The following is a 16,697-nucleotide window of genomic DNA, read 5'->3' on the forward strand; positions in this document are numbered from 1 at the left end:
TAGCTGCAACAGCCGGAGCTGAGCAGATCTGAAGCAAGGAGCCAGGAGCTTCTTCTAGGTCTCCTACATGGGTGTACGGTCCCAAGGCTTTCGGCCGTCCTCCATTGCTTTCCCAGGCCACAAGCAGGGAGCTGGAAGGGAAGAGTAGCATCCAGGATATGAATCAGTACCGATATGGTATCCTGGGGCGTGCAAGGTGAGGAGTTTAGACACAAGGCTACTGCATCAGCTCCAGAACTATACTATTGTAATAATATAGGAGAAAATGGTGTATGGGGGGGTGAAGAACACAAAGGGTGGAAGGGGAAATCCCTGAGCCTGTGGAACTGTATAATTAAGTATTTTTTAAAAAAGAAAAAAAAAACAGCAACATCTTATTACTTGGGGTTTGTTAAACCATGAAACTTCTACTCATTGAGGAGCCACTGTTTATCTGAAAAAGGTTAGCAGTGAATAGTATTATGGCAAAATGAATATAGCTCAGTTACTTAGTTTTCCTTTCCTCTGATTCTTATTTTTTACACTGGGAGTGGGCATTCAGTGTGGCTTCTAATGTGCTTTATCATTTGTGATATCTGTATCCCACATCAAAGTGTCTGGGTCCTATCCCTGCCTCTGGTTCCTGAACCCAACTTCTTACCAGACCCTGTGATCTGGGGAGTCTCTGTCTCGAAGGCCCTGAGACCAACAGTGGGAGTAGTGACAGTGCTCTTTGGCAGCAGAAACACTGGAGACAAAGTGGTGGTGAAGAATGTCCATTTATTTGAGCAAAGTCACAGGCTTATATAGGAGAAGGGGGCAGGCAGGCAGAAGGGCGGTCCTGGCAGTACTTCCATCCAACAACAGCATTGTGACTGGCTAACAGATATGTCTGTCTCTCTGGACCCTCCAATGAAGCAAAAGGTCAGGAAGCACAGGAAGCATAGGAAGTTGTATCTCAGGACAGACTCTACCTGCTGAAAAGCAGGATGAATGTAGCATTTCACTTCCTATAGTTGTTTACAAAGGAAGTCCTAGCTGAGTAGGGAAGAGAGACTGGGGTGCCGCCCATGCTCTTGTTGCATGCCCAGTGAACAGGCCATGTTGGATGTGTTAGCCAAGGGCATAGTGTGCCATGTGCCTATGGCCTCCCGTATGGGCTAGGCAGGCAGAGATCCAGGGGCGATCTCCCACACTGTGACATCATGATGATGACTCAAGTAATTTGATCATTGCCAGCCATGTGAGAGACAGGGATGTGGTTCCTGGCACCTGGCTCTGACCCAGGCCTATCCCAATCTGTTGCAGGCATTCAGAGAGTGAGCCAGCACGTGAGAGTTCACTCTCTGTGTCTCTGTGTCTCTGCCTTGCTGCCTCTCTTTTTATTATTTTAAAGTTATTTTTTAAAGTACTACATTGCACATAAGCTTATGCATGCATGGAGAACCGCTTCCTTCTGCTAGACCACATGCAGCGTGTCTTATTCCGTTTCCAGTGCTGCCTTTTTAGGTGGTGAATACCAGTTTTTCTGGAGTTTATTGTTGTTATCATGATAACTCTAATTCCTAAGTATCTTTTTCTCTGTAAATATTTTGACGTTGTGTGTGTGTGTGTGTGTGTGTGTGAGTGTGTGTGTGTGTGTGTGAGAGTGTATGTGTATAAATGTGTGTGCTTCAAGCATTTATTTATTTGAAAGGTAGAGCAACAGAGAGCTTGGCTTCAAAAGCCAAGTCTCAGCCAGGCCGAAAACAGGAGCGAGAACCCCATCCTGACCTCCCACATGGGTGGCAAAGAACCTAGTACTTGGGCCATCTTCTGCTGCCTTCCCAGGCACCTCAGCAAAGAGCTAGATTGGAAGCAGAGTATTTAGGGTCTCACCAGCCCTGTGATATGGGATACTGGCATTGGAAGTGGTGGCTTAATCTACTGTACCCCAGTGTCAGCCTTATTTTAAGTTTCTTGGTAGAGTTTTCTCTGATTGAATCTTCATTTCTCTTTTAAAACAACATTTTTCAAATCTCACTCTCTTCAAAATATGTAGATGGTTCTTTGTTTATGATATATAAATTTGTGATAATACTTGCATGAATTTTCTATTTAAAATATTTGTGTCGGGGGAGGGCTTGGAGAAACTGTTGAATTTACCTGGACAATAAGATGCTGGACTCTGCATGGTCTGTGCCCGCAGTGATGGTCTTATGACTGGTTATGCTCTGTACTGCTGTAATAATATGGAGGAAATCAATACAGGGGTAGGGCTTAGGGAGGAGTTGGGGGAATCCCAGAACCTATGGAACTGTGTCATAAAATGAAATTAAAAAACTACTTGTGAATTGTTAGGGAAATAGATGATTTATGCTGATGCTCTATTTGGTCAGCATGTTCTGCATATGTATTTAAGTGTTTATATTTTAGAAATAAGTTCATATCCATATAGTGTGTTGTAAAAATGTCATTTTTATTGCAAAATGCAGATCAGTATTGCTCTTTAAATCAGTGAAATAATCTGATTATACAGTTGTTGAATGTTGTTTCCTTAACTAAATTTGAGTGCTCATAACCATTTATGTATTAAATATGAAAAGTATGTGTTTTAATGAATTCTGACTACAGAAGTAGTTTTATACCAAGTAATATTATACCACAATATAAACTGATTCAGTTCATGAGGAAAATGTCATTTATGGGATAAGATGATTCTCAGCATAAAGAAATCTTACTATAATCTTTGCAAGTGATGTTTTGCTTTTCACGTATTTTCTTCCTGCTTTCCTTGATCTTTGAACATAATTCTATAGCAAGCAAAAGGTGCAAATTGATATTTAAACAGCAATCATCAGTACCAAATTATCAATCATCATTCGTAGGAACTTTTAACATTTTCCCCAGGGTTTTAAAATTAACCAGTTTATTAAAAGAAAGTTTATATTACCACACACAATTTCTTTGTTTAGAAATTAATACAGGAAGTTAAGTTTTACCAAATTTTAGAATAATAAGTTATGAATGTTGGATGGAAAACAAAGCCAAAGAATCAGCCAACACTGACAGCATTAAAGAAATTAAATTTGTATCATGTCAGGACCATACTGTTTGCAAATGATGAAATTTCTCTAGGCGTCTCTATAGCTTTGTGTAGCTTTAATGAGAAAAAAAGTATACTTACTGGACAAAAAATTGGCTTTGCTAATTGTAGAAGTAGCAACAAAATAAATCCTGTGCATGTGCACACACACACACACACACACACACACACACACACACTCCTTGCAGTATGATCTAACAGTTTACCTATTGCTGTAGTCAGTAGAAAGTATAATTTTTAGGACCCAGCGCAATCGCATAATGGCTAAAGCCCTTGCCTTAAAAACGCCAGAATCCTATATGGGTGCCAGTTCTAATCCCACCAACCCCACTTCCCATCCAGATCCCTGCTTGTGGCCTGAGAAAGCAGTTGAGGACAGCCAAAAGCCTTGGGATCCTGCACCCATGTGGGAGACCCAAAAGAGCTCCTGGCTCCTGGCTTCAAATCGTTGCAGCTCTGGCCATTGTGTCCACTTGGGGAGTGAACCATTGGACAGAAGATCTTCCTCTCTGTCTCTCCTCTTCTCTCTATATCTGCCTTTCCAATAAAAATAAATGAATCTTAAAAAAATAGAAAGTATAATTTAAGTTTATAAAATTGTAATAAACTGCACTTGCTTTAGTGTGCTGGTATGAAAACAGAAAGGCAACAGCAGATGTGTACTGGTTGTTTTGCTGCTGTCATACATTACCACTGTGTGGCTTAAAATGATACATGTTATCATTCTGAATGGCAGAAGTCCAAAATGGGTCCTTTGAGGCTAAAATCAGGGCCCTGGCAGAGCCATATTCTCCTTGGGGATTCTGGAGGAAAATTGCTTCTCTTTTTACTTCCCAGAAGCAACCCATGTTCCTTGACTCGTAGTGTTTGGCCAGCAACCTGTCATCCAACCTTAGCTTTCATCATCCCATCTTCTCTAGTTTTCTAGAGATTAACACCACATTAACACCGCATTAACACCACTTTGAGAATCCAACTGATCTCCCCATCCTTGGATTTTGGGGATTAGGATGTGGACATGTTTGGATGATCATTATTGTTCGTATCATAGGGTTCGTATCATAGGGTTCGTATCATAGGGTGTTATCCCATTGGCAGTTCATCTCAGGCATCTAGATGTGAATCCTTTTTTTTTTCCCCATCAGATATGTAATTCTTCAGTTTGGAAATGTAGAGACAGAGAGGGTAAGCAAAAGACAGAAAGAGAAACAGGGCTTACATCTGATGCTTCAATCTTCAAATGCCTGCAATAGGTGGGACTGGGCCAGACCAAATATGGAATCCAGGAGCTCAGTCTGAGTCTCCATGTGAGTTGCATGTACCTAACTACATCAGTCATCACATGCTACCTCCCCAGGTCTGCATTAACTGGAAACTGGAACTGGGAGCCAGAGCTCAGACTCAGAGCTAGGTGCTCTAACATGGAAATACAGGCATCCTGAGCTTTATTTTGACTCTTCAAGCAACAGTCCCTGAGGGCGGTATCTGGAGCACAGTGATAAGTGGGGGAAAGCTACATATAAAAATGATTTCTTAGAGACTAATAACAAATTCTGAAGTAAGTTGTAAGTGGCGGGTGTTTAATCATTGAATACATAGAAAGTCTAGAATTCTGTGTACCAACATTTTAAATTATCTGAAACATCCATGAATACATTTTCTAGAGAAGTCATCCATTAAGAGCCAAAATTGTAAAAAAAAAAAAAAAAAGTAAAGTGATCTCATTGGAAGAAATCCTGATATTTATCATATTGTAAGTGTTCCCCTTTAATTTATGCAATTGTAGAACTAAAATGCATGATATAAAATTAAAAATATAAATGCACTTCTAGTTATTAGGAACTTTCCCTTCCTCCCTCCCTCCCCGCAGCCTTGTCCTCCAGAGGCAGTTGCTTCTGATTATTTCTGCTCTTAATTTCCTTTCGAGTTTACCCCCTAAATTCTAAAAAACTTATTTATCCTTAACTTTAAAAAACTATCCACTTTAGGTATTGTTGGCTGCCCATATTTCCGCCAGCCCTCTTCCCACCACCCTGCGCCCCATGTGCTCGTGCTTGCCCATTTCCTCCTCTCGTCAGCTCTGAAATTTGGTGCTGTCTACTTGGACCCACGTTGTTTGTTCTGTTAGTGGTGGAAAGTTTCCTTTTAAACACTTCAGTCTTTGTTTTTTTCTCCTTTTTAAAATAACCAGAAATAACTGTTAGCTTTTGTTTTTCACAAAATAAGCACTTAAATACTTTTCCTGTCTCTGTTTTTCTCCTGCTTTGTTAGTGTCTTAGTCACCTCTTTATATAAACCTTGGTTCCAGACACAGTTACACTCTGAGCAACTTAGGCATAGGAATTGAGGGTGGACAGGATTCAGCTTTGTGGTACACTTATCTCCATGTTATATTCCATGTCTGCCAGCTTGAATGCAAGCTTAAATAACTCATATGCCTTCTTATCTCTGGAAAATTCTATTATTATATCGATTCAATCCCATCTCCCCAAATTCTCTGTATGTCTTCCTCTAGTTATTCTGTTAATTGAATTCTATATTTATTTGCTTTGTCTCTTTTTTAGTAAATATTATTCTAACTTTTTGGAGCATTTTCCTGCAACTTTAGCTTTTAACAAACTGATACAGAATACTTTTTATTTTGGTAGCCGTATATTTCATTTCCAAGAGATACAATTTTTTTTTTTTACATAGCATTCTGTTATTTACTGAGGTTATAGCATTGCTGATTTTCCAGCCTTTATTGGATTTTATTTTTGTTTTGTTTCGTATATTTTCTACTTTTTCATAGTTAACTTTTGTTGTTGTTTTTTCTCTCTCTCACCCTTTCTCTGTCTTTAACACTCTACCTTTTAAATTAATCAATCTTAAATGCAAACTGTATAAAATATGTGAATATAAAATCTGATTTCTTATTTGTGCTTTCAATTTATACCTTTTCTTTCCATTCCCATTGATTCAAAGATGAACTCAATATTCCACGTTCTACTCACCTCATCCTTAAAGAACAAAGGGTCATCAAGTCACCATGCTTTGTTTTTGCTTTGAATGTTTTCCCATTCACTCTAGGATAAATGAGAGGTATATATAAGGCTAGAAAACATTCAAAACTTTTGCAGTCTGAGTTAGAGTAAAGTTAGTTTCAACTATACAATCTTTGCCTCAGACCCACGGTTTGGTTTTAATATACCTAACTAATCTTTTGCATTTCTCTGATTACATGCAGGTCTGCAATTAAGGCTTTACGCCCCGGAGGGTTACTTGTGTACTCTACATGCACACTTTCCAGGGCGGAAAATCAAGATGTAATCAATGAAATTCTAAACTCCCACAGTAACATTATGCCTATGGACCTTAAAGGAATAGCAAGGACTTGCTTCCAAGACTTCACATTTGCTCCCACTGACCAGGAATGTGGGCTATTGGTGATTCCAGATGAGGGCAAAGCCTGGGGCCCAATGTATGTAGCCAAACTAAAGAAAACATGGAATACAGCCAAATGGTGACATGAATTTTTAAAACATGTTAATATATTATCATCATATTTATTATCCTGCAATCTTTACATGTTAATATTTAAATAATTTTACAGCCATTTTTCTTGCTTGGAATCCTGTTTAGTTAGTACACTGGAATGCAGGCTTAAGTATTTTTCAGGTGGATTTTCTTAGAAATCTATGTGTAGCAATGAATTCAGGTGGTGCAGATGGTGTTTGTTTTATATAATAAATCTGCTGTCTTTTACTTGGCATTTTATAGTTAAATTAATCAAGGATACAAGGTGTAGTACATAAAAATGCTAAGAAATACATTCTCTCCACAGTCTTGGGGCTTTGAATGTTTAAGAATGCACAATTGCCAATACCCTTAGCATTTTTCTGCTTAGCAGAGTTACAGATTCGGTTAAGAGTTGTTCCCTTTTTTATCGTTAAGAACTGATTGGTATTCTGTGACTAACTTCTTAGCAATAGCATTGCTAGTTCTAGCAAAATGGGTTTCTTATTTGCCAAGTTGCTTTCTGTTAAGAACATCTTCTACGTAAGCAAAGGTCAGTGGCTCTATTGACATCAGCTTTAGTTCCCCCACGTTTTGTGTGTGTGAATATTCACAAATACAAATTGAAAGGGTAAATTATGTTGAGAAGGATTGAATATAGCAGATTCACATGCACATTCTTGGCTTTCGACATTCAGCTTGTAAAATAATGGAGTCTATCCAGCAGGCTATAAAGCAAGTTCTTGAGCCCAAACCAGGATGATTAACTATATTTGGAGAGTTTTTTTTGCAGTACTGTAGACATAATGAACATTGCAGAATCTGATTGTCTTACAGTTGCTGTCTACAGGGTTTCTTTTATTTCATTCTGTTATAAGATGGTTTATGAGGGTATGATGTTACGTATTTGTGCATAGGAGGAGAAACCTAATAAGGGTGGATTCTGCTATTACCTTACCCAGTAGCATTTACTAAATGTCTCCCTCTGTTTACATATATTCTGGGAATATTATATATATTTCTCCCTGTGACTTAGGGCTTTGCTTCAGGTTGAGATCATGTGTTTATGTGTTTTTTGCAGAAATGGCTTCACTTGGATCTAAGCGTATTTTTCTAGCTTTTAAGGAAAACTCTGTAACATATTTCGAAAGACTGTTTAGAAATTAGATTTTGTAATTTAAATTCTGATTATAAAAATTGTATTTACTGAATGCTTTGAGTTATTCACTGTGTTCTATGAATTTTATGTAGACTATTCATTAATTTTTTAAGTAAATTGGGCTCATATAACTGGGATAACCTAGGACAGTTTTTTCTATACTCTCATTCTATTAATATAGAGAAAAATACTTTTTTATATGTAATTTATGCTTACTGATTTTTTTTTCTATTTGTTGCTATTTTTGACATTGTAGCTATACAAAGTAAGTTTCTTCTATGTAGGTTAATCACAATAAATTTTCACTATTATCTTTGATTATTTTTGTATTGTAATATCATGAAACAATGTGTATACTTATAATGCATTGTGTCAGATCATTCTATAATTATTGAAAAATAAATGCATGTGTAGTTTGTACACGTTTATTATTTCAATAGTTGCATTAAAGCAGTTAACATGTATTGACCACTCAACTTGATTGATTTCTTCATATTTATTGTCTTTTTTTAACCTTTAAAATAATTTCAGAATTTAATTTTGTAGCCCCCTTTTGTGAATGAGAACACCCAAGCCCAGTGTTGTTCATAGCTTGCCATGGCTGCTCTGTAAGTAAAAGGAGGGGGCTGAGATTAAAACTGGCTCCAGAGCCCAGGCCCTCCTCCCATGTGTTCTGAGCATAGTTTGTAGGAACTCTCAACATTGTCAACACTCTTTACTCCTATTCATTGTTGTATGTATTCTCAACATTGTATGTAATCAAAGGGTTAATCAGTACTTGGGACACAACCTTTGAAATATTTCAGAGCATATTCTAAATTTGGCACCTTGTGTTGGAAGATACTGAGCTGAATAACAGAATTTTAGAAGTACCTTGCAATGTTAAAAAAAAAAAGAAGTAATTAAATATTACTTTTTGTGGCACTGAGTTGTTTTAAATGATGTTATAAAAATTGAGGTTAGGGCCAGGTGTAGTAGCCTAGCGGATCTTGAATGTACCTTGAACTCAACTTGAATGTGCCGTGATCCCGTATGTTCACCAGTTGTGATTGTGGAGGTCCCACTTCCCATCCAGCTTCCTGCTTGTGGCCTTGGAAAGTAGTTGAGGACGGCCCAAAACCTTGAGACCCTGCACCTGTGTGGGAGACCAGGAAGAGTCTCCAGGCTCCTGGCTTCGGATTGGCTCAGGTCTGACATTGCTGCCGCTTGGGAAATCAATCAACGGACAAAAAAATCTTCCTTTCTGTTTCTCCTCCTCTCTGTATATCTGACTAAATAAGTCATTAAAAAAGGAATGGAGGTTGCAGGTCTGGTACGGTAGCTCAGTTGGCTAATCCTCCACCTGCAGAAGCTCCCATCTCATACATGATCCCAAACATGCTTTGGTATCAAGGTGCCCTACAGTTCTTTATTCCATTACATATAACCATATAGCCTTATACTCAAGATTGCACATTACTCTCTTAGCAGTATTGTGGAAAATATTTTTTCCTTCAATCTACGCTAGTAGCTACCTGAACACTTCCTATATGACCAAATAATGACAAATCTAATAGACCCTGATCTGAAGGGGCTTTACGCCTCTAAGCAAAGCATCAGTGATTCTTCAGAGACTAATGAAACTCATCCGGAATACGAAGAGAAAATTAGAACCAGTAGCAACAATTGAATTAGATGCCATGAAATCCATAGATGCAATTGAATGGGACTACTTATATTTTAGGAAAATTTGGCTTTAGGGACAAATAGAGCAGATAGCACAATTTATTTTCCAGCCATTTATATGGCTCAAATCAGTGTTTTACAGTCTCCCTCTCTCTTTCCTATTACTGCATTGAAGAGGAAGTATGTATGATGCCCATTACTGCTGTTAGTCTTTAGGCTGACTCTGGCACTTTAATATGCCCAAATCCCATGAGCATCTGAAGAATATTCAGATAGAGGTTCACAAGTTAATTAATGTGTGCTGATAAGCTGGTATTGGTGTTGAAACCTCAAGCAGCTACTGTCCTGAAAACATGAAAATAATGTCAGAATTTGGAATGACTTCAGGGTGTAAAGTCAGTGGCAGAGAATCTGAAATACTATCTTGACAGAATATTTTCTATTAATACTAACCCGTGACATTTAAAATACAATACAAAAGAGTTGATGTGGGCTTCTCATTGGGAGTGACTAAACCAGAAAAGCAAAACATTTTAAACAAGACCTGCAAATCAAACTAAATTTTTAATAGTCTTTACTAAAGCTAGGGATGAATAAGCCTTGTTAGACTGCATACCTCCTTAAAATTTAATTTTCCAAGTCAAATATTAATCCCATACATTTCTGTAACTTTTAACAAATGAAGAAATTAATTTCCTTAGTCGTATGAGACTGTAGGGTCATTCTAAAACTCAGCAAAGCCATATGCTGCTTTAGAAAAAGAATTGTCTGCTTCATTGGAAACTATTTAATGGCATATATCATGACTCAATTAAGCTTGCTATGGCTTGTCAAAAGGAATTTTCCGCTGCATATTGCTATGGAAGAGGCTATTATACACAAATAACTATACAACCTAGCAGAATCAACAGAATGAAAATGTATGGTCCAATGAAAAATAAGAAATAGGACTATAGCAGCCAGCTTATTTCCAGTTTATCAAAACAAATGGCAATAAAATTGCAAATATTAATGAAAATGAACACAATTGTGAGGGATTAGCAAAGGTGGAAGAAGAGGAACTGGATATAAGCTTATAAAATTTAAGTTGTGGAGAAAAACAGTCCTCATTTACTCGTCCATATAAAGTATTCATAGCGTTGCCAAAATAGTACATCTTCTCTGGTTTGGGTGCTATAATAATAAACATTGGGGTAAGTGGAAGAGAATAAGAGGCCTGGGGACTTGTGTGGACTCATGAGTTAATGTCAGTACAGAAGGATCACTATGGACCAATACTTCAGCTGCCAACTCTCAAGAAAAGGAAAGTGGTGGCCATGACAGCTAGGAAGCCAATGGAAATTGCTGTATGTGATAATCTGTAGCCATCAACAAGCTATCCCATATTTTACATAATGGGCATCACTCTCGAATTGATCACAAAAACTTCACTGTAGTCCTAGATGGTAATAAATGTGTTTAATTAATTCAAAAAACCTACCCAAACCAAACAGTAATCAAAGATTGCTATGTCATGTATCCTAGTATGTGTAATCTCCGTTAAGTCTTCCGTATGAATCTGTAACTGTCTGTGTTTGGGTTCTTTATTTTCAGCTGCCTAATTCGCCTAATCTTTTTTTTTTTTATTGTTAATTATTTTGCATTATGTGACAGTTTCATAGGCTCTGGGAATCCCCCCCTCCCTCCCCCTCCCCTCCCCCCGGTGGATTCCTCCACCTTGATGCAGTATTACAGTTCAAATTCAATCAAGATTCTTTCATTGCAAACATATACCAAGCATAGAGTCCAGCTACTTATTGTCCAGATTGGTTGAACAGTTTCTTGGGGAGACCTTTTCTGGTCTGAAGTTTGAGCTGGCAGAATATCATCACAGTCAATTAAGAGTCCCAATATAAAATCAACAGCAATTTGCAATGTTATGGAATTGACATGGTTTTGAGTAACCAGTGTATTAAAAAGAAAAAAAAAAAAAAAAAGGAAAACAAGTCCTAGCCACAACCTATGATTAGCTCATTGACATTTCAATTTTAGTTCATATACAGGACCGGCTGCTCTATACCTTAAAATGGCCATAAGGCACCATTCAGCTGTTTCGTGTCCATTTCATCTTAGTATTTAGCCAGTTGTTGTGTTGAAGTAAAATTTTGCTGATCTTGGCAGATTTTAGGATAATCCAGACTGGCTTGTAACTCTAACAAGATATATGTCAACATTTTAGGTGCAGAACATTTTTTTTTGGGGGGGGGGGTGTGCAGGAAAATCCTCAACACCATGGTGAGGAGTAACTAATCTTTGTGACCCACCCAGCGAGGCATGAGCCAATCCATGCCAGCTCTTTCCTGTCAGATTTCAAGTTCTACTTTCTGTTGTTTATTTATTTTAGGTTTTTTTTTTTTTTTAGTTTGTATGATTGTTTGTTTGCTGTGAGGGGTTTTCGAAGCGATCCCGATGGTCATTGCGAGGGAGGGGGGGTCCAGAGGTGGAGCCAGGCTCGGACCAGAGAAAGCTCTCCTCCCTGGTCCCGAAGGACGTTTATTGTTCTTCTGTTTCTGCAGACCACTCAGGGCTTCTGGTTGTCTTTCCGATGACGTTGGTTTCTGCACGGTAGTGTTTGGACTTCTTCCATCCCCTGTGGAAGCTCCGGTTGGGGGTGGGTGACCTCAGAGTACTCGGCCTCCGAGGGCATCCAATTCCCTGTGGCCTCCTTGGCAGTTGGGATATAGTCCTTGTTGCTCGTATTAGTAGTTTGTGGTGAAGGTCTGGGAGTCTTCGTGGTTGGGATCCAAGCTTCCTCCTTACCACCTGCTCCACTCTGGAGTGCTCCCCTGCTCCACGCACATGACCTCCTGTTAAGAGGTTGTCAAGATCGCACCCGATTCCCCCCTCATGCATTGGTATAGTAGTTTTAGTGTTGTTTAGTGCCGCTTTGAGTCTGTTATCTATGAATTACCAGATTTGATCTGGATAGGCTATATTGTACTTTTTTCTCACTCTTTTTATGGTCCTGAAAGATTTCCCTGCACTCCCCCCCATTACAGGTTAACATAGCGTATTGAGGGTATAGTAGGTTTTACAGTTTTTCGATGTAGATCTTAAGTATTCTGACATTAATTGTTGGTTTATAGATTATATCGCGTTATCTTATTGCATTGGATACAGGTTATAAGAGATTGCACTAATATTACAATATACAGGTACTATTTTCCAAGTTGTTCTCTTTTCATCTCAGATTAAGGCAAACATGTGGTATTTAACCTTTTGGGATTGGTTCATTTCTCTAACCTGGAAGCAGCCAAAATGCCCATCAGCGGAAGACTGGCTAAGAAAGCTATGGTTCATCTACTCCATGGAATACTACTCAGCTATTAAAAAAAACGAAATGCAGTTCTTTGTGGACAAATGGGCCCGACTGGAATCCTTCACCTAATCTTTACACACAAAATGCAGTACCTTCCTTTTGGTTCCACAGAAGTGAGTAGGCACAAGCAGGTTGAAATTTCAGGAGCAGCAATTTTTCTTTTCTTTTACTAATGAAGGAAAGTTCAGTGTAATCTGGACCACAACTGTGTCACACAATCAGGCATGTTTCAGGAACAATGAACACTACAATAAAGCACACAAGGCTTAGGATTCACTGGCAGGAAGGAAACATGACACCTCCCGAAACTGTTGAACTCGCCTCTCTGATCATACCCGTATACTCATGGTGGGACTTAGTATATCTCTCATACCTTCTCCATTCAGATTTTTTGCCACCTTCCAGAGTGAATTCAATGTCTCTGTGGTAACTCTACTCAAGATCCTACCTTCCTGGTTCCTTAATTGCCTCTCCTGGCACAGCTTTTGTTGCATTTACCTTCAGTAACTGACATTGCTGGGTGCTTGCTAGAACCTGCATTATCAAGAACTGCCCTTCTCAGTGGGCGTTTCTGTGTTATGGAAACGTTTTAGTCATCCCATCCAACATGGACTGTACAACAGCCTGCCTACTTGAAGTGTAACCCTAGGGAAACATTATTTTTAATTAATTTAAATATGAATAGCCACATGTGGCTGTTCACTATTATATCGGAGAGCGTAGATAGAGTTTTTCCAGTTAAGAAAACTCGGCATTTCCTGTTCTTTCATCTTTATCACTCTGTCACTTCCAATTTGTAATAATTCTATTTTTTGACACCTGTGGGGTTTTTTTTTCTTTGTTCTCTTGAAGATTATTCTTTCCCCTCTTGGTTTTCTTTCTTTATCCATCCTGACCTTATGATCAATGCCTTAAAACTTCTTTCACAGAGCTGCTGTCTTCCTCATGTTCTTATGTTAACATTACACTTTATATTTAAACGTAAAACTATATATATGTCTTAGTCCCATAGCTGATACTTCTATTAATACATCTAAAAGATTGTGTGTTGCGAAAAAAATTATACAATACAAATCAATATTGCTAGAAATTCTTACAAGTGTACAGTTCCACAAAAACCTGTCAAGTCATTCTGCTTCAAAACGCTACAGTAACTCCCTATTATCTGCGGACTGAAATCTAAGCTTCAAGCATTTCATTACAAGGCCTTTTGCCTTAAGAGCTGTACATTTCACAGATCACATCCTGTTTTCACTTTCTTCATCAAAATCAGAATAATCTTACTAAGGAAATCTGCTTACCACAATGGGTAAAGAGTCCCAGATCTTGGTGGGCTGGCCTTTGAGTAACTTGCCACCAATTTAACTCACTAGAATTCTAGGGGATGTGCAGTTACTTTGTACAGTAATCCCTATATTTTAAAATATAGTCTCTTTAATATCCCTGTCTGGTTATAATGTATGCATATTTTACACTGTGATAGTGTTTTTCCATCGTGAATTGAAAGAATTGTGAAGCTGCCTTCAAAGTTTGTAGATTGGACTGAGAGATGTAAATTAAATAGAGAATCCCTTATATAACAGGCATGCTTAAGCATGTATACTGTATGGGAAAATTTCAAAAGGAAATAGGCTTGGTAATAAGGTTGGAATGCCAGTGGATCAATACATAATTGTCTTCTAGAGGATGCTTCAAACCTGCAAGGAATATTCAAGGGCAGAGCAGCAGAGGAGAGTGACTTAAAATAGAAACAGGAATTGTACTTCAGTACATCAAGGAGAGTCAAAAAACAGATTGTTAAAGTAGCGCTTTCAGAAACTATAGAAAAGTTTTATTCCTTATAAATGCATCAGTTACCACAAAAAGTTTATTTTGTTTTGGAAATGTGAAAATTGTTGTGATCTAGAGTGACTTTTACGTTTAGTCTTATCTGTGATATTAAATAGATCTCAAACTTTCTAAACTTTGCCCAACCTCTGAAGTAAAATAGATTATTTCTAAGGAAATTAAATACAGTTTTGAATCATCACTATGTTGCAGGCATTGTTTTAGGTATTTATATGCTTGCCATTATCTGTTGAGAGGGAGAGACGCACAAGGCCCCAGATGGGGGAATATGAGATAGTTTCTGTCTCACAATGGGTCCGTGTAGTTCACACACTGAATGCTCATAACTGCCAGGAGCCAGGAACTTCATGTGGGTCTTTCACAAAAGTCACAGGAATTCAGGCACTTCTGCCATTATCTGCTGCCTACCAGACACATTAGCAGGAAGCTGCATTGTAAGTTCGATTTAACCAGTCCTCAGACTAAGTACTCCAAAATGGGATAATATGCATCCATCCCAATCTAAGCTGTTGCATTAAAACACCCATCTTACAAGTGAATTTTATTTACTGCGCTGTCTTCTAATTGTCTGTAAAGAGAATGTATAATATCTGTGAAACTTAATTAAGATATTACTTTTAAGAATTAAGTACATTGTTTCATTGCTTAGTTAATTGTAATAAATGAAACTATTGCTATTTTTTAAAGATTATTCATTTGAAAGGTACAGTTAGAGAGAGAGAGAGAGAGAGAGAGCGCCAGACATGGACAGAAAGAGACATATTCCATCTGCTTGTTTAACAGTTCAAGCTCAAAATCGGTATTGTCCACAAAATTCTACATCAGACAACATTGTCAGCAACCTTGGCTGTGATGTTCTGGCCCCACCTCACTTAGTGACTGTCCAGTGCCAGACCACCAGAGCTACTGCTGGTATTCTTACATGCCATTGTGTAATTGCATGTTCTTGCTTTCTATTGTGTCTCACTATCCAGTTTTTCACTTGGAAACTTCTCTCCAACCTTTCCCTGGTAATGCAGTTCCTCCACCTTCCCTCCACAACCTTCCTCAAAATCAGCACATCTTTTCCACATTCAGCCACTTTGGACTCTTCATATATCACATTTCCTTCACCCTGTAATCGATGGACTTCTGGGTTGATTCCATAGCTTAACTGCTGTGAACTGAGCTGGTCACTGTTGTGAACAGGTAACTGTAACATGAGTGTACAGATACCTGTTTCATATACCAAGTTAATTGCCTTTGTGTATATTCCCAGGAATAGGATAATCTGAAAAAAATTTTAAAGGTAATAACATTTAGTTTTCCTGAATGTAAAATAAGGACACTAGGATTATATACTACATGATAAGTACATGTTTCTATTGCCATTTTATACATATAATATCTAATAGTATTGTACTGAATTTTGATTTCCAGTAAATAGCTCTTTTACTATTACTACCATAGTAATTATTATCCTATGACTTACAATCCCTAGATCCAGCTTGCTCTGGAAAAAAAAATTTATTTGTCTTTGGGCAACACATTCAAAGACCTGATCTGAAGTGTTTTGATGAAAAAATCTTATATGAATTGATTGAGAAATTATTTACATTTTTTTATGATTTTAAAATTTGACTTATCAATATAAAGAGAACCGATTTTGTGTATTTCATAGGTACAAATCTAATAATCACTGTCCCCCCCTCCCACTGTCTCTCAATCTCCTCCTTCTTTTCTTTTTAGTTTAATTTTTGCCAAAACATAATTTCAAACCACTGTATCAGCACAGGCTTAAGGCACTACTTACCACAACATTCAACAATGAAAAAACTAGAAAGATTACACTTCCACAGGAGTATAAACAAAGGCTAAAAACAACAATAAAATCACAAGACGACTGTCTCATTCAAAACTTTTTTATATTCCACAATTATTACATTATATGTTAACTACCTTTCTAGTATTAATGTATTTGTGACTAGAAAAGTCATTTGGTCAGCTTCTTAACACAGATTCACCTATTTCCATCAACTCTATTATTTGTAAAGAAAACAGTAGAACTCATGTTATTTAGCTGATTCAATAGGATAAGCTTGGTTGAAGTGTAACAACTTTCTGCTATT

At 37.8% G+C, this 16,697-nt stretch overlaps 1 protein-coding gene across 1 annotated transcript in view; it reads left to right on the plus strand.

Moving 5' to 3' along the window:
• The window catches only part of NSUN3 (NOP2/Sun RNA methyltransferase 3), a 57,691-nt gene extending 50,876 nt beyond the window's left edge, over positions 1-6,815 (plus strand). The window contains exon 6 of the mRNA XM_012930193.3: positions 6,291-6,815. Within this exon, the coding sequence (XP_012785647.3) occupies positions 6,291-6,570 (280 nt within the window). The 3' untranslated portion in view covers positions 6,571-6,815. The remainder of the gene's footprint in view (positions 1-6,290) is intronic.
• The last annotated feature ends 9,882 nt before the right edge of the window (positions 6,816-16,697 follow it).

The sequence above is a fragment of the Ochotona princeps genome, chromosome 3 (genome assembly GCF_030435755.1).
Source record: "Ochotona princeps isolate mOchPri1 chromosome 3, mOchPri1.hap1, whole genome shotgun sequence".
NCBI classification, from domain to species: Eukaryota; Metazoa; Chordata; class Mammalia; order Lagomorpha; family Ochotonidae; genus Ochotona; species Ochotona princeps.